The sequence below is a fragment of the Protopterus annectens genome, chromosome 17.part0, assembly GCF_019279795.1.
Source record: "Protopterus annectens isolate FY-2018-M chromosome 17.part0, PAN1.0, whole genome shotgun sequence".
Classification (NCBI taxonomy): Eukaryota; Metazoa; Chordata; order Ceratodontiformes; family Protopteridae; genus Protopterus; species Protopterus annectens.
The window spans coordinates 345,649,738-345,671,622 of NC_056751.1; the positions used below are offsets into that span (position 1 = coordinate 345,649,738).

The following is a 21,885-nucleotide window of genomic DNA, read 5'->3' on the forward strand; positions in this document are numbered from 1 at the left end:
GAGCTAAAGCCTACAAATTTGGTGACTTGATTTTTTTTTTTTTTTAGTGAGACAATCATTATAGCAGAAGTAGTCAGGCAAGGGGCAAAAATCATGTTTGTGAAGAGCAAAGAAGTTGCATTGCCTCAATCAGCTTACTGAAGTTTGTAAGATGCCTTTTGAGATGGCTAAGAGCAAAAATTGAGTTGTTTGGAAAATATGGTGCAGTGAAAGCCTTTGCAAGAGATGTGGATATACATGCAGCAAAAATGTCATTACATAAGGAGCTATGGCAGGTCAAATAATTTTTCTGAAGTGTGAAATAATTTACAGTTAAAGATTGCATATGTTGTAGCAGAGTCAAGAAAATGTCTTGTTTGTGATGAGAATAGGAGCAGTGTGCCATATAAACACGAACAGTTACAGTGACAGCTTGCAGTACAAATGTCTCCACCCAAAGACAAGCAAGCTCTTGTGAGATTTCAGGGGGTGTTGAATTGCACTCAAATTCTAAACCTGTGGATGCTTCTTATTAAGGAAATTATTGAAACGCGTTGTTATAGAATTGCACTGGAGTACAGAGTAAGAAAAGGGATTTGAAGTACTTTGCAAGTGAAGGATTTTGATGTAAATAAGACAGTGACATTGTTGCAGTGATTGTGACCACTTTTTCTTACATCCTCCACACATTTGCGGATGTCAAGACAGGAGTGCTTCCTCCACTAACTGTCATTAACATCAGTCAGTCACACACCCGGGCAGGTGAGAGGATTGGTTGTTGAGCCTTTTTTTTCTTCTTTTCTTTCTTTCTGCATAGTTCTGTTTTTCACATGAAATCATTTTTTACTTTGTGTAAATAGGAACAGGACAGCCTGTATCCACCAATGTTCTTCACTGAAAAGTGTGTTTGGGGGGGGACGGGACTGGAATGCAGATGCTGCATTTAGTTTCACTTCACTGGACATGATCTTTAAATGTGACAGCTGGGGATCATGGTCATTTCCCCAAAGGAGGGGGGGTGGCATTTTTGCTTAATGCTTCTGATACTCCTTTGCTGTCTGGAAAGCAGTCTGCACCCCCTGTGTGTATGTATTCTGCAATTCATGATGTCATCTAAGTGGACATCATGTAGAGGGGATCTGCCGGCTCCCTTTTCCAGAGATGGGTGAGCCTGTGTTGATTGCTCACTGTCATTATTCCCCAGTTGACTGTCCCAGCTCATGGGGTGGTAATTAAACAATAGGTTTTCTGGGGTATTTTCAGGGCCAAAATCTCTCCACTACAGAACCATATCCTGTCTTGGGAGACATTGAGTCACAGAATGGTAGCATGAAGGACTGAGAAATTGCTTTTTCCTCCATCTGTGGTGATTGTGGCCTGACTTATTGCAGCAGGGTTGCTGTTTAGTGGAATGCAGGGGATTGGGACTTGCAGTAATAGTGAGGAGGAGATGGAGGAAGAATAGGAAGTGGAATAATTCTGTATCTGTGTGCAGTGCTCTAGCAGGGGTGCATAGCAAAATACCCCAAATTTGCTACAGTGACCTCTTAGATGCTCTTCCCCATTGGGTAGAACAAATTATGGTGAGCACTAGACATTGTAGACAAAGGCAGAGGTTAGCAGTGAGGGACCAAAAATTTACACAACCGTTTTCTGTCTGTCATTTATTGTTTGTGATTCTGTATTGAGATTAACAATGCATGTAAGCTACTTATTTGTGGGGCTTTTAGTGAAAAATGCTTAGATTTTGTCAAATCATTTCCAATAAAACTAACTACTTTCGTGGTTGCAATAAAAAACTTGAGTTCTATTTTTCTGAAAGTACTGTTGGTGTAAGTATTCAGAACTGCTAAATGAATTTTTATTCCAACAGTGGATGATTTTGTCCGGAAATCTAATATATATGTATGTTAATTTTCGTATGTTGCAGAAAGAGAAACGTGCCTGGATGATAGCTTGACTAACATTCAGTGGTTAGGAAACTTATCTTGTGACAGCTTAGTTCCAAAGTTAGAAGAAAAGAAAACTATTGAAAACAAGGTAAGATTTTTCTGGATCAGTGTCTGATTTGCACTGCATTTGACATTTTCTAACATGATGTTGTGTGTAAATTTTGCCTTTTCTTTGTATTGAAAACAGGTTTCTAAAGAGCTGTACCCAGCAACATGTGCAGCTGTTACATTTCTTCCAAGTCTTATGACAAAATATGACTTGCCCGTATCTTTGATTCACCTCTTTTCCAGGAAGGCAATACTAGTCAATTGCAGAGTAAATTTATGGATACTCATCTAGGTTATGTTTAAAGGAAGACAGTGAGTCACTCTGCTCAAGATGTTGGGGATGTTTATTTGGAGGCACTGAGTCATTAACATGTCCCTCCACAATGTTTTATTTATCTGTTGAAGATTTAATTCGGGGGTTCAGATACTGGTGGGGATATTGGACTTGTTGTCCTTCAAAAGTGTATAGGACACTGAATAAAGGGGTAGATTTTCCAGTCTTTCTTGATAATTCATGATCATTAGGTTTGTGATCTTTTTGATTAGTAACTTTGTGTCTTTCTAATTTTGTGTCTTTCTAATTGTTTATGCTTAATGATATGGCTGTAGAATGTTTACTCATGCTGGTTTCTTTGCTTCAGCACCATATTTACTTCTTGCTTGGCACACAGATCTCAGCCTGCAACCACTGAAAATGGGTACATAGGCCCTTGAAGCGTAGGTGTAGCCAGCCAGAAATCTGGACATCTAGCATAAAATTTGAACAACTAGCGTAAAATCTGAATACCAAGTATCGCATAATTCTTTGTTTTCCAAGGAAATGAGGATACTGATCAAACACATGTTTAAAAAATGATGGAAAAATAGAAGTACATTATGAATGGGACAGTGCAAAATTCTGTAGAATTTATTGCAAAATTCTACCACCCATGGTAATTTATTTTTGTTTCTGAAAAAAGAAATAAGATGTGTCCTCTTTCTTTAAATGGTTGATCCCACTAGTATGTTGGTCATGTAGTATGGTTTTCTGTGTACTAGCCAGCATAAAAATCATGAGTGTTGAGGGGGTAAAATCAAGCTTAAAAATAGGGCCATACCTCAAAAATAAGAACATCATGTGCAGGAATGAATCAGAGCTGTAAATAGAAACTTTCTTTCAAAATTGGGACAGTTGAGAGGTCTGGGTTGGCATATAATATGCAACCTAATCATTTTATTTATAGCAGGATTCTAACAACGTTCTCTGCCACCTGCCATGTTTGCCTCACTGTTGTCCTGATCCTTGCCAGGAGGAAGCTTAGTGTAGATGCATGGAAATATTTCGTTATATGAAGAAGAAAATCTCTGGTGTATCACCACAGCTAAAATAAGACACTTTGTTTTAAAAAAGTATACTAAATAGTGGGGATGCTGAGCAACAAAAACGAGAGCTGTCTCCAACGATAAGTGCTTTCAGCAATTTGCCTTCATCGGATCGTAATTTCGTGTAGCGCTCTTCCATAAAGTAAGCCATGCTTCTCAGTGATCTTAATTCAGGCAACACCTTTCTGCCAGCCAATTTCATATAAATTAATCGCGTCACAATCTCTGTAGTTTTCTTTCATAGGTCAGCAAACAAATGGTCCTGTTGCGAGCAACGCCTTTATGTCCATCCTATCCTGAACTGGCCAATCGTAGGAGTCCCAAGGCGACCAGCCTTCTTTATTTACCCTATGGTTAACCGTTAATCCTGTAGTATGGGCTTGAGCGGAACCGTAGTGGTTAGGCCAGGAGGCTCAAATCCTGCCCATATATTAGTATTTAAGGTTCTTCAATGTGTGCCTATTAATCACAGAAGAGGAGATGTTAAAATCGTACTGAAAATGTGTGGGGTTAGTTGGATAGTAAATCTGAGAGCTAATCACCCTCCTGGCCTAAACACTATGGTTCCGCTCATGCCTATATTACCGAATCGGCATTTAACCTTAGGCTGAATATAGAAGGCTTATCGCCTTTGACTCCTATGATTGGCCAGTTCAGGACAGGATGGACATGAAGGGTGTTGTTCACAAGAAGACCATTGATTGGCTGACCGAAAGAAAACTATAGGGATTGTGATGCGATTAATTTTATGAGATCGGCTGGCAGAAAGGTGTTGACTGAATTAATTGGCTAAGCATGGTTTACTTTATGGAAGAGATCTACAAGAAATTATGATCTGATGAAGGCGAATTGCTGAAAGCGCTTATTGTTGGACATAGCTCTTGTTTTTGTTAACTCAGAATCCACTATTTAGTGTACTTTGTAAAATAGTTTTATTTTAGCTGTGGTGGTACACCAGAGATCTATTTACCTTTGTTCTACTCTGCACCTTTGGCAGTCTTCAGTCTGCAGTGTTTGTTTTTCAAATATCTGGTTACATTTGCATTGCTTCCTTACTTAATCTTCTGGTGTTCATGGGAGACTTTTTTTTGAGCTATCTGCATTTTCTTCTCCATAAAGCTGGCATTTATTGTCTTAAGGGGGGGGGGGGCATTCACTTAATTCTTAGTAGTGGAGAAACCCTGCGGGTACTCAGTGGTTTGGATTGGGCAGGTTTGTGTAGTTCTTTAACAATGTGGAATACCGGTGTAGAATACTCTGGTGCTGCTGTTGCATTTGCAAAACAAGGAGTAGAATGTGTGACTAGTTTGATATTTTTTTTTCCTTAAATGCCTAATTCTAACATTATGTGCCAAATTGTTAAATGTACATTGCTAATGCAATTTATATTCCACTTCCATCTGTCCTTCCTTTCCCAAGTTCTTGGTCATGTTGAGTCTGTAACAACATACTTGCATGCCCCATTATCCAATTCCCTATTCCTTCTCATTCTCATTTCTTTGTCATTGGGGTATACTAGATAGTGGCCCAGAATGCACTTGGTGTTGGCAGTTCAGACCATTTGCACACACACTTATTCCAACCATTTTCCAGATGGCATAGGTCAAAAACCGTTAAAGTAGTGTCACTTTTGGAACTGTTTGGGGAAGGAATATATAGTGAAGAGTGAGAATGCAGAACTTTAACTTGGGCACATAGACAGCAAAGAGCAGACCTGGACGTGTTCTTTAACGCATTAAGTGGCAAGTACACGTACATGCAGTAATGCATATAGTGTCATTTAAATGCACAGCTGTACAACGCTACTTCTACACCTAACTCAACTTCTCACTTGACCTCTCCAATCTTGACTGACTGGACCAGCTTAGTACTTGTTCATCACCATAACCAACTGTGTACACGAGTCTGAATGCATTTAAGGCCCAGATACCGCAGCCTATCTCTGTTGGCAACATCCCAACTTCTTGGTCAGTAACCTTACCATTTGGCAGTGCTGAGACCAGAGGGAGTTGGAATATGAATAGGACTCGTAAGTGCCAAGTAACATGGCTCATTGTGAGATTGAAACTAAAGTGGTCACTCCGATTTATCTGCCAGAATGTTATTTGTCAGACTTGTGAAGAGTTTGATTGGGGGAAACTTTGCTTCTTCAAAATAAAAGCATTTACATTCAAATTTGAGGATGTAATTATATGTTAAGGGACTTCATTTTATTGTCTGTCAGGTGAACCTTCAACTTTATTAAAATATAACTGAGACCGGTGTAGTTTTTCTCATTGCCTTCACTGTGTGACCACCAAGTTTATTATAAGTGAGTGTTTGGTATTAGAATGCCTTCAATTTGTCACTGTAAATATTGCCCCTGTGATACATTTATATGCAAGAGGGCTATGAATTGAGAAAAATGACATGCATGAGTTGTTGCATATTTTGTAGACTGGCATAATCAGTTTTCTGTAAAAAGTCTGATTCTTGTGGCTCATTAACAGTTTTAATCTGGCTCATGGAACTTTGCCAATATCACCAGATTGTGGTCCTGATCATAAACTGAACAAATGCTTTCTTTGGGTCTTGGATTACCTGAGCAGTTTCTGTCTTTCTCATGAGCTTGACAGTTGAGCCAATTAAATTACTTTCTGCAGCTCAAAATAGGCCAATAGCAGAAGAGCAAACATAAAAAGAGTTTCTGCTATTGGTCTGTTTAATTCCTGTGAAGGAGCAGTAGCAGCTAGACTAGTTGTAAGAAAGAGCCAACAGTCATCACAGTGCAGGCCAGTAATTGCGGTTTACAGGTGCTCCAGTGCTTACACCCTTTCAACATATGTACTTTCAGACTTGCGGACAAACATGTATGAAGTTCGACTGACGTGCAAGAGGTGGTGTTAGCAGTGAGTCTTCAGCCTGTAAACAAACATGGCATACTGTACTTGTCTCTTTGTGACACAACTTACTACCTTGAGCAGTAGTACTATACTCCAAACATGTCGCTGTGCCATGTTTATTTTTACAACCTTAATACAGTAGTACCACAACGCGTCTCCAAAGTGTGTGAGAGAAGATGGTAGTAGTGGTGGTGGTGAATGCAAGAAGTGCTACAGTATTGCCATGGGAACTAGGATGGACATTTCTAAAGTGAAGCGACTTAGATGAGAACTGCAAACATAGTTCACTTGAGATGAAAATCGTTCAACTGTTTCAAGAGTTGTAAAAGACGAATGCATTATGCAACATGTGGAAGGTTCTGTCCCAATACATTCAACGATAATTAGTAAGAGACTATACCAATACATTCCACGATAATTAGTAAGAGACTGTGTGATGAAGGAAAAACTTGTGTGTGTCTGTGTGTGTGTGTGTGTGTCGGTGTGTGTGTGTGTGTGTCTGTGTGTGTGTGTGTGTGTGTGTGTGTGTGTGTGTGTGTGTGTGTGTGTGTGTGTGTGTGTGTCTGTGTGTGTGTGTGTGTCTGTGTGTGTGTGTGTCTGTGTGTGTGTAAGACCAGTATCCACGCCACATACCTGTAAGTTTTAACTTAATTCAGCAGAAGGCCGTGAGTCTCTCTGAAGATTTAAAGAGTAAATGTGGTGACAATGAAAGCATTGGTAAAGAAACATTTACAGCTACCCATGGCTGGTTCCATAGATTTAAGGCTCACAGTGGGAGTTTCCCAAGGTATTGTCAGCAATTGTTGACAATGGAGATTATCTACCAGAGCAGATTTTCAGTGTTGACGAGATAGGGCTATACTGGAAGAAGGTGCCTGAACGTACATAGATTGCAAAAGTAGAGAAGTCAGTGCCTGGGTTTAAAACATCAAAGGACAGATTTACACTTCTGTTCAGTGGAAATGCTGCTGGTGACCGCAAAATTAACCTATGTTTAATCAGTCATTCCAAAAACCCCAGCGCCCTTAAGGGTGTTATCAGAGCTTTACTTCTGCTCTGTGGAAGTCTAACTCTAACTCTAAAGTATGGATGACAAAAACCTCTTTTTGAAGATTAGTTTTTCTATTCCGTTTCACCTGAGATGTAAAAGTACTGCTGCAGCAAAATCCTGCTGTTTAAGATCCTGCTTGTCCTAGACAATGCCCCAGGTCACCCACCACTCCTGGACAGTTTTCACGCCAACATCAAGGTGGTGTACCTGCCTTACGATATAGGCTCTATCCTTCACCTGATGTTTCAAGGTGCCATAGCAACTTTTAAGGCTTACTAAATGAGCAAAACTTTCACACATGCTATGAAGGAGAGAGAATGGGACAGTAGAATGACAGAGTTCTGAAGAACTAAAACCTCTACAAAGCAGTTAAGAACATTGATGCTTCCTGGTATGAGGTAAAGCTGCCACCATGAATTGTGTTTGGAAGAAGCTCTGCCCACAGTTTACAAACAGCTTGAATGGAGTTCGAGACTGATTTCAGTGGCCAACAAGATGGAGGAAGTGGGCAGGCAACTGCATTTGGAAATGTAAGAAATCAGTGTTGAAATGCCGCAGTAAGAGCTAAGCAATGGGATTTGATGGAGCTAGAGTTGCAAATGGCCCAGGAGGAAGTCGAGGAGGAGGAACGCAGCTGTGGAAACCAAGAAATTCACCTGGCAGCAGCTGGCTGAAGATTTCCATGTGATTGAGGAGACACTTGCGTCTTTATCTCAGGACCCAAACACTGAATGTTTGTTTGTTTATATATATATATGTATATATAGATTAGATAGATATATAGATTAGATAGATATATAGATTAGATAGATATATAGATTAGATAGATATAGATATAGATATTTATACACAAACACACACACATACTCTCTCTCTCATGGCACAATGGGGGTTCCGCACCATCAAGGCAGTAATGTTTGTACCATAAAAACAATACCTGGGTATGGCCAGTAAGATGTGTGACAGGTCACTGTGACAAAGGTGGTACACTTCAGTTACACAGCTCTGGAAGATGTATAGGGGGTAGATGAAGAAGGGTACTTTGCGCTGTCATTGTGATGAAGGCTTTGAATTGTGGAGGTGGTATGGCCTCTGATGTGGTTGTCCTTCACATATTTAGTAGTTGTGTTGCATACAAGAGAGTAGTCAGCACTGTGACCACATGTTGATGGACATTCCACTTGCCATCTACCACAGGACACAGGTCACATACCTATTGGTCTGATTAGAGGGTGTGATGTCCACATTATACTTGGGTTGTTTTCCTGATTTAACAACCACCCCCATATGTTTTCTTGTCATTGTAGGTATTGTCATGGCTGTGGCAGCAGTCTTTGCTGTGTGTTAATACTCTCTATTATATTAATCTCACAGTTGGAGTCCATGATTGCCTGCAATGTGTAGTCCTTCTTGCAGCTGTTTGGACACAGGTTGTGTATGTCATCTGTGATGTCCATCACTTAAGTCATGGACAGGAAAGGGCCTTGCAGAGTCATGTACGGACCTAATCACTGGACCTGAGATATAGGTCACTTTGCACATGTCAACATATTCACATGCCATGTATGTGATATACTGGTCTGCTCTCTTGGTGATACAGGTGTATGTGACCCCAACTGACAGTATTGTGAGAATACCTCAGTGTGGATTTGCTAAATGCTTTGGCTTTGTCAAGTGCAAAAAGCTGATGGTGTTGTCATCATGCAATGCCTTCACTGATGTCTTTGAGGATGTGATGTAGTATTAACAACTCAGGTCTGTTGCACACAGCCAGGATATCACTAGTCTATTTAGAAAAGGTCCATGATATCTTGGTCTACCTCACAGATGAGAGTTTGGATGCGTCTATACATGCATGTATCAGGTGCTGCCCCCCCCACACACACACACACACACTCGCACAGCAGCAGCAGTCTGTGTGGAGGGTGTGTTCAGGTGTATTCAGCAGTGTCGAGAAGGTGTATATGATGATTCATATGGTAGAATATTTATGATGATGTCACAGCCCATCGATTGTGTGTGTGTGATGGAACTGTATGTAGGTAAGACTAAGTGTGTACTGCCTATCCTCAACTGGCTTAGGGTTTGAATGCAATCCCCCCCCACGCAAGGATCATTGAGAAACTCTTCAAGCTGGAATTGAACCTCGGGTCACTAGATGGTTAACCGATTGGCTCACTGACCGAACACATACTGTGAAGGTCGATGAATCAACCTGTACCAGAAGAGCTGTCAGCATTGGTGTACCCCAGGGATCTGTGCTTGGCCCTTTTCTGTTTGGAATCTATTTCTCAACACTTCAGGCTGAAGTGTACAGCCTTTGGCTTCCCACGTTTGCCGATTCTTGCCAAGTGAATGGCAGTCATAGAGTCCACCTATGATAACATGTTACAGGAGGGGCTGACACAGACAGATGATTGGTGACAAAGCCACAAGGTCTACAAATGTCTTTATTTTGGCCTTCTGCAAAGTGGAATTCCCTGCTAATTACAACATTAACAACAGCCCTGCTGTGTTGAATCCCAGTGATGCAAGCACTGGGAACACACATACGTAGCACTCTGAATTTCAACCACCAATTGTCCACACTGGTATTGAAAGCCTATGTTATACACATAATAAGTCATGCCCTCCTATTCTGATTTCAGTATTATGTTACAGCACTGTACTTTAACCTCATCAGAGCAGCAATACAGACTATAATGCTGTCGTTTGCATGTATATCACCAGACACATGCAATATACATGCAAAAGCTGGAAACCACGTGGGTTACTCTCCAAGAAAATAGTGCATACAAACCATACCATGGTGTATGTGGATAACTGAAATCCATGTCATTGTAATCTGTATGGTATAGGATGATGAGACTTCTGCCTGGCTTCCAGACCAGTCTCTGTCCCTGACCTAATGGGAATAGTGCACATCCACGAATCACATATAGCTGATGGCATTAGTAGTGTCTGGTGAGGAGAGTGTGGAAGTAAGTGTATTGCATGCTGGTGTAAAAAGGGTCTGTAATGTTGAGCAAGTGTATGCATGTGCGCACACACCCACACTCCAGTTGACTGCAGTGAGAATAGAACCCCAACCTAAGTACTCTGTTTAAGTCAAGAGCCACAGCTCAAGTCCAACTTTGAGCGTCTCAGACAACACTTTATTGCTGCTGATATCCACAGTGTCCGATGAGAATATAGAAGCTATGTAGAGAATTTAGAGAAGAAGTTCAAAGACTGGCTGCATAGTGTATGGAGAACAACCTTGCCCCGAACACTGCCAAAACTAAAGAATTCATAATAGATTTCCGGTGGCACAGCACGCATCACAAATCAATGTCAGTGGCGACCTGTGTGGAAAGGTTTCCTGCCTTCAAGTTTCCATGTGTACATGTGGCAGAAGATCTTTGTTCAAAAGTACCACAGAGGCAGTTAAGCAGGCACAGGAGAGACTTCATTTTCTGAGGATCCTCAGGAAAACAACCTACAGGAGAAGCTACTGGTGTCTTTTTTACTGCTGTTTTATTGGAAGTGTGCTGAAATACTGCATTTCCACATGGTTCATAGGTTCAAATGTGTGTACTAGGCTAATGGCCCTGGAGCCTTTACAAGCCTAGCCCCAAAAAAAATTGCCTAGGCACCATCCCACCCGATGTTCACAGTGCCCATATCCAGTAGTGCAACCTGAATAATCCCTGGAGGGAACTTTGTTACCCGTCCACTTGTCAAGATTCCTCTTGAAAAGGGCCAGTGAGGTGCTGTGCTTGACATGAATGGGAAGTTTATTCTAGAGTATGGGCAGTCTTTTGGGAGATGACCCTGTCCTCCAGCATGTTCTATTAATTGTGGTAATGAGGTTGTGATCTCTGGAGTGTGTGGCGCGGGGGGATTGGGATTTCTTTAGGTGTAGCATTTCAAGTAGGGCTGAGGTGGACATGGCTTTTTAAGTCAAGCAGAGATCACCTCTAAGTAGATTATGAGAGACAGAACAGCTGAAGTTTCTTGAGTCGGTCCATGTAGGACTTGTGTTTAAGGCCTAGGATTCTTTTTGAGGGGTATTTTTTTGGCCTCTGCAGCTGTTGTAGGTTTCTGGTAAGGTACATGCTAAAACGGGGCATTGTATTCCAATGATTGGTCTAATGAGGGATGATTACCTTTTTTTTTTTTTTCTTCTTCCTGGATGCAAAACCTTTGGTTGGTTATAAGATGTGCCACATAGGACTTTCTGACCACAGTGGCAATGTGGTGGTTGAAGGTGAGGTAGCTGTCGAACTGGCTGCCCAGATCACTTATAGCCACTTCAGTGGGCTCCCATCAACGTGGTAATTCGTGGGAACTGAGTTTTTTCCAAAAGGGATGAACATATTTTTTGGTGTTAAGCTTCAGGCCGTGGTTCCGACACCAGTCATTGGTCTCAGAGAGACTCTTTTGTAGGATGTCTGCATTGCTTGGGGAGTTGATAATGACTCCTAGCTTGCAGTCATCAGCGAACTTGGTCAGCCAGAGTCCTTCTGTATTGGTCTGGACTTCTGAGAAGTAGATGCCAAACAGGAGAGGGCCCAGGACCGAGCTCTGTGGGACTCCACTTGTGACTGATTGACAGTCTGATTTGGAATCTGCAACTTTCACTCTGTGGGTCCTGTCTGTGAGCCAGTTTACAACCCTCCTAGTGATGTAAGGATTGATGCCTAGTTTGGTGAGTTTATCAAGGATACCTGAGTTGGGAATGATATCAAATGCTTTGGAGAGGTTGAGGTAGGCTGTATGCACTGCCTTACCTTCATCCACAGCCTTGGTGACTGCCTTGAAGAAGTCGATCAGGTTCAGCAGACAGGACAAAGCCAAACTGTGTGGGGTCAAGAGTTTGGAGATTGCATATATCTTTGTTAAGCAGATCCATGATGATGCACTCCATAGCTTTGAATACCAGGCTTGTCAGGCTAATGGGGCAATAGTTCCCAGGGTCAGTAGTTGCTTCCCCTTTTATGGAGCAGGATGACTGTAGCACTGCGCCATTAGTTAGGGACATAGCCTGAGGTACGACTGTGATTGAAAAGGCACACAGATGTGGTGGCAGTTTGCTTTGTAGCTCATGTAGGACGCAGGCAGCGATGTTATCGGGTCCCATGGATGCTGTATTCTTGGCTTTGGACAATGCAGCTTTTACCTGTGCCGCAGAAATGGTGGATACCAGGCTTTCATCTGGTATTGTGATAGGGCACTTGGAGAGGCAGAGAGGGGTAAAGTTGGTACTGAATCTGTCAGCCAGTATGTTGGCTGTATCTGTTGGCTCAGTATAGGTGTCATTGTGTAATAACTCTGAGCAAATCTGGGTATTGCCTTTTGAGGTTTTTGATATAGCCATAGAATGCTTTGTGGTTGTTTTTGGTGTCGGCCGCAATTCTGCCTTCATAGCTGGCTTTAGAGACTTGGATAAGGGATCTCGGGTTTTTGTTGAGACTGATAAGGGAGGTTTTACAGTCTTGTGACTTCATTTATTTCTGCAACAGTTTCTTCCTTCTGTTGTAAAGTTTGATGGTTGGGGACCATCAGATTGTCTTCCTTTTTTTTTTGGAGGAGAGCATCTTAGTTCTATCTGTTATAGCAAGGTCCATGCTTTTATGTACATTTTGTACAGTGCATTAGTGTATGATTCGGCAGTCCTGCAGCTGTTTTCCTTGGCATGGGTGCTGATAAATTAGCCACCTCTACTCTTAGGAGCCCAAAGTCGGCTTCAGAGAAGTTTTTCAGGTGGTCACCTTAGCGAGGGGGGGGGGGGGTGTAGGTAAGATGGAGTTTTCCATGGTGATCAGTTTGTGGTCATATTTAACCAGGGAGGAACTGACTATAGGTGTGGAGCAGCAGTCTCCCATGTTGGTGATTTTAACTAGGTTGAGGATGTTACTTCCTCTAGTGGGGGTCAGAATGAGCTGGTCCAGGGCATTGGAACTGATAAATTCCAGAAAGTGTTTGGCGTGTACATTTGTACTTGAATAGTTTTCCCAATTGATGGAAGGGTAGTTGAAGTCACCCAATATGAGAGTATTGGGTTGGACCTTGATAGATTCCTGGGTACTTAGGAAGTTGATGTTAGAGTCTAGGGTCATGTTTGGGGTTCTGTAGCAGGCTATGACTTGTATCGCTGTCTTACCCAGTGTTAGTTGTACCTGAAGTATCTGATGCGTTATGCTGGGCTACCAGTCTAGAGGTGTGTGTAATCTTTAAGAATATGGAGACACCACCACCTTTGGAGCTTCGGCCGCATTCTGGGGCTGAAAGGTATGGAATGCGTTGTAGCCTGGGAACGCAGGGTTGCTTTCTGCCTTTTTAAACCAAGGCTCTGTTGCAGCACAGATGTCGACATCCTCCATTTTTGAGGAGATCTTCGAGTGAGTGCACCTTGAGATTTAGACTTCTAGCATTGAGCACAGTGACCCTCAGATTGCATTTGTTTGTGGCTGTTACAGTGTAATTTTGGTCTTTGGAGCCCTGCCTAAAAAAGGCACCATAGGGATGGCAAAAGGGGTGACAGATGCAGGCCTTCTTTGGCAAAGCATCAAGGTTTGTCGATCATGTTGTCCCAGGCAGACAGATACTGGATACCTTTAGAATGACACCAGAAACTTAGTCAATTGTTGAAGTCAATCATTTTCTGTTTTTCCTTAAGGGCTTTGGTTGAGGGGTGCACTGCGATGGTGAGCTATGTGTTCTAGGGTTGGTGTTGTGTTGGTAGAGTGCATTTCTGTCTCTGAGGTCTCTGGGTAAATGTTTGTTGAGAGCCTCTGCGAAGGTGTGTGGATGTTTTGTGTTCGTGTGTGGGTTGTGATGGTTGGTGTTTTGGACGGCTGTGTGTTTTGTGTAGTGAGTTACAGGTGTTTACCTTCTCCTCTTTACCAGCTAGTCCAGTCTTGGAGCGTGCACTGCTTCCATGTTTGGTGACGTAAGTGCATGTCTCACAGGTATGAGTGTTGGTAGGTAAGAGGAGAGGTTTGTCTGTGTACATTAGAGAGTTGCCACACTGTCTCAGAATGTCCAAGTGCACCAGGTTAGCAGGAGAAAGCACTGGAAATTGCCCTACAATCACACCAGGAGGGGGCGCTCATAACTAATAAGTACTGGTGTTGTTACTGTGTAGGAAGAGCTAGTGCTGATAGCACCTGTGTGTGCTACAGTAAATGTTACAAAAGCCTATTAAAGTGCTAGCCAGTTATGCTAACTGAAGTGCGAGAAGTAAAAGAACAAGCTCATTCTAAGGGGAAAAGGTGAGGTATAACTTTTTTTTTTTTTTTTCTGGAGGCAATGCCCTTGCTTGATTAGTATAAAAAAATTCCCCCCTTAGTACTGTGGAGGCATAGTGATTGAAGTTAACGTTGCTGTCAACTTGTGTGTTTAGGGTGTTGCCATTGATATTTTAGTTTGCAGGAACAAACTTCACCCTTGCTGAAAGGGATGATGATACTTTAAGGCCATGACTTTGGCAGCAGTCATTAGTCTGTGTAAGACCTTCTTGCAGGATGTTGACATCACTAGGGGTTTCAATGACTGCTCCCAATTTGCAGTCACCAGCAAACTTTGTCAGCCACGGTCCTTCAGTTTTAGCCTGTACTTCAGAGAAGTAGATTCAGAGTATTACTGTTCCCAGACCCTGTCCCTGTGGAACACCAGTAGTTGCGGGTCTGCTGGAGGAGGTGGAGTCCCCTATTTTGACCATATGATTTCTGTCAGTGAGCCAGTTTGCAACCCACCTGACAGTGTATGGGTTGATACCCAACTCTGTGAGCTTATCAATGATGCTCGAGTGGGGAATTGTGTCAAAGGCCTTGGCTATGTCTAGGTAGACTGTATGCACAGATGGCCCTTGTCTAAGGCTTTGGTGACCAAGTTTAACAGGCATGATCTCCCCTGGACAAAGCTAAACTGGGTGGGGATGAGCATTTTGAGATTTCCTACATCTTTGTTAATGTCCGTGATGATTTATTCCATGGCCTTGCAGTTAAGGCTGTTCAGGCTAATGGGTCTGTAGTTCCCGGGGTCTGCGGATGCACCCCCTTTGTGCAAAGGGATGACTGTAGCTGTTTTCCATTCTGCTGGGACAAAGTCAGTGCTTAGGCTGTGATTGAAAGGCATGCTCAATGGTGATGGTAATTTCTGATTTGATGTTGTAAAGCTTTTGTTCATTAATTACTAATAGGACCTCTATTCTGTCCTCGGAACCGATATGGCCATTTCTAAGCTCGAGCCAGCCAAAAACTGTCAGCTATGACCTACCCAACAATGCCCCTCTCCTAGTTACTCCAGATCTCGTTTGCCATGTTCCTAGTCAGACGTGCAAGCCATCTCTCTCAAAGCTAAGTAGAAAATTATTTTTACCTGTGTGCTGTGGCACATTTCTATAAGCTATGATTATATCATGGTTTAGTATGCACCAAGCACTTCCCACATTACTTTACATTTTGCATTAATAAAGGCTTTGCCCACAGCACACAGGTTTCAGTGTACCACTTTAATGCCCACTTGGCATCCTATTCTAGGCACGTTACAGTGTTAGTTTCACACAGTGTTTTCTAGGGGGCGTAGTGTGTAGATCACATACGGGGTATTTGTCTCACACCTGTGGTAAGGGTGCAGGGGGTTCTTTTCTTTTCACAGGGAATTGTCTGCAGGCATTTGTCACTGTAGTTAAACTTCCATACTGCCATCTGTCCACATCCAGTTGTCTCACAGTGGGTTGTCGCACCGCCTAGGTGCCTGAACCCCCTTTTTTGGGACAGAGGTTTAACCCCTTTCTAGAAAGACCTTGAATATTTCCTACATTATTCCCAAGCAGTCAGCAAAATCCCAGCAGAAACGCAGCAGAGGTATAGACGCAGTATAAATGCTTTCCTTTCAATATATCCTAAAATATCAATGGCAAATACCTGAGGTGATTCAGTATTAACAGCAGTCCCAAGTTGTAAATATCACAGATCAGTAATCAAAAAATAAAAGCTTAGTTTATTATAAAACAGAGTTGGCGCTTTTGCTGTAAAGCTTCATCAGATCACAATTACAAACACTGAACTAATATTTAAATACCAACTACCAGGTAATTGTGCCTTTTCTCACCAATGAGATTCAAACCTGTCACAAGTTGCTAAGCTACTGTATACACAGAAAAACCTTAAGTTACAAATGAAAACAAAACAAAAAAAGACACACACAAATCACCTTTCTCACCTTTGTCCTTTTCTGGCACAACATAAATTGCTAAGTTGTTGCTTACATGTCAAGAAACTTTGGATCTGAAGTTGTTGCTTTCATTTGGTCTTCAGCCTGTGGGAGACTGATCCGGGATGGATCTGACTCTGCCACCTTTTACCAACATCGGATCCAACCTCCTCCCCTACCCATAATGCCCCTGTTTCCTTCCCTTCAGATCTTGTTTGCCATGTGCAGTGCTGGCATTGTGCTCTAGGCAGTTTTGGTTAAGTGTTTTGGTGCTTTAGCTATACTTTTCTAACTTTCTATCTCCCCTTTCACTCTTTTTTTTTTTTCCCCTCCTTCTCACACTCGGGTGTCTATTTGGCAAAAAAAAAAAATTTCCCTTCGGCATTTCCCCTCTCTCTCTCTTCTCTAGAGTGCGTGTGTGTGAGTGCTTTGAGTCTCTCTCTCTCTCTCTCTCTCTCTGTCTCTCTCTCTGTCTCTCTCTCTGTCTCTGTCTCTCTCTCTCTGTCTCTCTCTCTGTCTCTCTCTCTCTACTATGGCTGAGACACCCAAACCGGGGTTTAGAGTGTGGCCATAAGCTCTCCCCAGCGGATGGCCACACTCTGTGTAGTTTAGGTGTCCCACACCTCGATTCCTCCTGCTCGATCTGTGCGGGGTTCAGTCCTCAAACACTGACAGGAGGAATAAGCTCATCTTTAAGGGCCTCATCCAGCCTCCTACCGCGGAGGCCCCAGCTTATACTTCAGCTTCTTCAGCCCCGGCCTCTGGGACTCAACCTCCCACCAAGAGGACCAGGAACAGAGAGAAGTGCAAACATAGTGACCGGGATAAGCCGAGGAAGTGGTCCCCAACTGTGCTTCCTCGGCCAAGCCACCGGCAAAATCTCCCCTGGCTTCTAGCTCAGGTTCTCCCAGTTCCGCTCTCCTTGCTTCTCCCTGGAGCCGGAGGTGTCTCTGGTCCATTCCCTAGTGTTTGCTTCCCCTTACTGCCTCTCTAGCCCAGTGTTGGTGGCCTCTTCTGCACAGCTCACCCGCAGCCTCTCCGAAGCAGAGGTGGACTGGATGATGCATCCACACACAGATCCAAATGGGAGTCTTGCCCCCCCCCCCCCCGGCTGGGGACATCACTGAGATCCTTTGTCAGTGCGCGGGGGTGGTCTGTCCAAAAGCCCATCCCTGATGAGGCATTTGGGGCAGGACCCTGTACATCCTGGATGTCCCCTCCCGTGGATCCCCTGGTGGATCTTGTTGCATGTCAGGTGTGGAAGGAGCCTGACATGGTGGAGCCTATCCCAAATGCCCTGATAAGATCCTCAGTGCCCCAACTGATAAGCCGCACTGGTCGAAGGGATCCCCTGTTAAAGCCATGGTGGTGGTGGCCATCAAGAAGGAGCTCATGCAGGAGAGCTCCACAGTCCATCCGCCAAACCGAGAGCCTAGGACCATGGACTGTTTTGGGAAGCGGGTCCACGCTACAGCAACATTCTCAGTACGTGTGCTGAACTACATGGCACACATGATTATGCTTCAGTGAGTCCTAGTGAGAGGTCACCAAGTCTACCCCAGGGTCCATGTCAGTGGAGGGAAAGGTTTTCTCCTTTCAGATGACCACGCTCGCCTCCATTGCTAATGCCGCTATGCGGCTTCTATCTCATGCTACCAAGGGTGCCGCTAGAGCAGGCGTTACCATCAGGCGTCACGCCTAGCTCCTATTTTGTACCTTTTTGGAGCCCTTCAAGGCGTCTCTTATAAATGCCTTGTATGATGGTTCCACTCCCTTTGAAAATAAGGTACATGACACATCGGTTTACAGCTTGAAGGAATGGAAAACTGTCTGCCGTCGGAATCCGCTTCTCAACCCCTCAACAAACCTTCTCCAGGAATCGGTGAGCGGCGAAGAAGATGTGGTTCCAGAAGTCTTGGGATATTCCCAGGATGCTCAGGACTCTCCTTCCCACAGCGGCGGGGGGGGGTGTCTGAGGAGCCAATGCTCTTGGGATTCATTCCTGGACAGGTCCGCGCAGTAGCCCTGAAGGGTTGCCCAGCTGCTGGTCTCTGGAGGCAGTCGGGGGGGGAGGGGTTGACTTTGCTACACACAGTGGCCTGGAGTCCATCACAGACAATCATTGGGTGTTGCAAATCATATCCAGAGGATAAATCAATCCTCTTCACATAGAGACCACTCCCTCTCAACACCTCCTGGACATTCCAACCTCGCAAAGGGAGGATGCAGCAGTGGAAATGTCCAAGCTGCTCGAAAAGTGAGTCATCCCAGTCCGTCGCCCCAGTCCAGTCTGGAATAGGCATCTATTCCACGTTATTTTTAGTGCCAAAGAAGACTGGAGATGTAAGACCAGTTCTGGATCTGTCCACCCAAATCTGGCAGTTGCCAAGACGAAATTTCGGATAGTCATACTCCAATCTATCTTGCCCTTCCTGCAGGAGAATGACTGACTGGATGTGCTTGGACCTCCAGGACGCATGCTATCATATCAAAATGGACAGACGTTGTCTGAGGTTCCTCCACTTCCGTCTGGAGGGCCAATCATTACCAGTTAAGAGCTCTACCCTTTGTTCTCACCCCCCCCCCCCCAGGGTGTTGACCAAAGTCACAGCAGTGGTAGCAGCTCATCTGCAGCTGCAGGGCTTCCAGATCTTCCCCTACCTGGACAATTGGCTCCTTTCTGCTCCCTTCAGGCATATACTCTGCCAAGCCAGGGATTTCCTTATCCAGGCCGTCCACCAGTTGTGCAGCACCATAAATCTCAACAAATCCATGTTAGAACCAGTTCAAGTTCTAGATTTCATTGGAGCGCAATTAGACATCATTCAAAATAAAGGTCTTTTTGACACCAGACAGACTTCAGTCCCTCAAACATCATGTCTTGTGCATCCTTCAAGCCTTATCTTACCCAGCAGAATTTGTCTCAAGGGAGGTGGGGGTCCATGGCAGCCACGATCACCCGCTTACCCACAGCTCTGTTACACGTGAGTGTATTCCAATGGACTGCAGCAGTTCAGTGGTCGTTTCCTGATCTACTGTTATCCCATCCTGTGCGTTTATCTCAAGGCTGCAGGGATTCTTTTCTCTGGTGGATTCAATCCCAGGACCTTTTTTCAGGTTGTCCTTCCCTGGTGACCACGGACGCCTCCCTGCTCGGGTGGGGGGGCATTGCTTGGGAAGGACAGTCCAAGGCATGTGGTCTTCCCCGGAGGCCCAGTTCCATATCAGTGTTCTGGAGATGAGGGAGGTGCTATTGGCGTTGCAAGATCTTCATTCCCATCTTCCCCTAGGGACGATTGCCATCCAGTCAGACATGTCTGTAGTCTGGTACATCAACGAATGGGGGAATCTGGGCTTATCCCCTTTGTCGCAAAGCCATGAGATTGTGGGAGTGGGTGATCTCCACCAGCCATTTTCTGGTGGCAACGCACATTCCGGGGAGGTCCAACATTTTAGAGGACCGACTCGGCTCCTGATGCCTTACGAGTGGTCTCCGAATCCTTCAGTAGTGAAACAGATCTTTCTAAAGTGAGGTCAGCCTTGCTGCATTCTTTGCCTCTCCTTCCAATGTGAAGTGCAGCAAATATTCACTCTGAACCCTCCTCCAGGGGAGTCCCCCAGAGATGCTCTGGTTCATGCTTGGCCCTTCGGTCTTCTCTATGGTCACCCTCCACTTCCCGTGATTCCAAAGTTCATTCCGAAAGTGCAAAGGCTGGGGAGCTCAGTCATCCTCCTTACCTCCTCCTGGCTTTGCCAAGTATGGATGTCCTTCATGGATGCATCTGCAGTCATAACAAGTGGGTTGTCCTGTCGTCAGGCAGCCCTGCAGTCGGCCGGATTCCAAAGTCCGGGTCCGCTTCGCTGATGTCGCTCCGACGTCATCTCTGTTGGTCTTCGGGTATATAAGCATCAGCCGACGCCATTTTCCCCAGTCTTTCTTGCCACGTGGCGCCCGAAGCAGAAGCTGTTCGCAAGTGCCGGTCGGTCGGACCCAGAGATTACTTCTACCGAATACTACAAGACTTCTAAAGCTAAGTACCCGTTGGGGACTCTTTCTTGCCTCAGCCGATGTCAGAAAAAGTTAACAATTGTTTAACCTGTGGGAAACAAATACCTCATAAAGATTTCCACTCTTACTGTCTGCCTTGTTTAGGCCCAGCCCACGACGTAGCAGCCTGTTCGGCCTGTGCTCTTTCAACCGACCGGTCGGAGTTTGCAGAACAGTTTTTCGGTTCTGATTTTGCGTACATTATGCCGTCGGATCCTCCGACTACCCAAGCTACCAAAAAACGCAAAGATAAAGACCGACAGGTCCGTGGTTTCGCCGAAACCACGGTAAAGCAAAGTGTCTCTGTTTCGGCCGAAACCGAGAAAACTGATCAAAGTACAGCTGAACCTATTCTTACAACTGAGGCCCCTGCTACAACTCTTGAATCGACCTCAGAAATTTTACCCACTACGGTGGTTGACTTATCAGACACCATCCCCTTGGATGTCTCTACCCCAGCACGTGGTGCTGCTAGGCCTCCAGCAGCCATGTCCATTAAGGCCTTCGCCAGGGCTAAAGCAGCCAAGACTACTAAAACAGTGCCTGTTAAACCCCACATCCAGGCCCTCTTCTAGTTCTCAAATGCTTTCTTTGGCAGAAGATTTAATTTCTTTAATTAGAGGATCTCAATCTCACCCAGACAGGGCCTCTCAGCCCCAGAGAAGAGACCTAGGGCAGAGCCCCTGAGCCAGTGTCTTCTGATGATTCTGCTGATGAATCAGACATAACTGACCAGCCAGAGGCTCCTTTTCCAATTTTGAAGATTCTGTTGCTGAAGAATTCATTCCAGCTGCTTCCCCACTAGAAGAATTCTCCTTTGAGGAAACCTTGCATGCCATGAGAACAGTTCCAATGGCAGCAACAGGATTTTTCAGACTCCAGAAAAGACTTAGGACCTTTCTGCACCTCCCACAGCACAGGCCCTTAGCTATACCTCCTGTTCTCTCTGTGGTGGATGATGCTTTCAATGATGTTTGCTCCGCTCCAGATTCTTTACCCCAGCCCCTGCCAAACCAGACAGATTTTACAGGGTGCCAGATACTCATCACCACCTTTACAAGGCCCCACTTGCAGACCCAGAAACTATATCCCAGGGTCCCAAGGCAGTAGCCGACCACAGCTAAAACCCTATTCCTTCTGAAAGGGAAGCAAGGTCATTAGACAGATGGGGTAAAAAGGTCTACACTTCAGCTACTCTCTCAGCTAGAGCTTTAAACTGTCAGTTTCACATGATACAATACCAAGAGTTTATGCTTGATCAGTTAACTAAAAACTAACCACTGATGAATCTCTTGATAAGAAATATGTATTAGAGATGGTAAATAACATACAACAGGTTAGCAACCATTCCTTAAAATGTGG

General features: G+C 44.3%; 1 protein-coding gene across 3 annotated transcripts in view; it reads left to right on the forward strand.

Annotated features, from left to right (window-relative positions):
• Positions 1 to 21,885, forward strand: part of LOC122791688 (forkhead box protein M1-like) — a 548,676-nt gene that overhangs the window by 196,335 nt on the left and 330,456 nt on the right. For all 3 annotated transcript variants that reach the window (XM_044059580.1, XM_044059579.1, XM_044059581.1), the window contains exon 2: positions 1,910 to 2,019. In XM_044059580.1, coding sequence (XP_043915515.1) covers positions 1,910 to 2,019 — 110 coding nt within the window. The remainder of the gene's footprint in view (positions 1 to 1,909; positions 2,020 to 21,885) is intronic.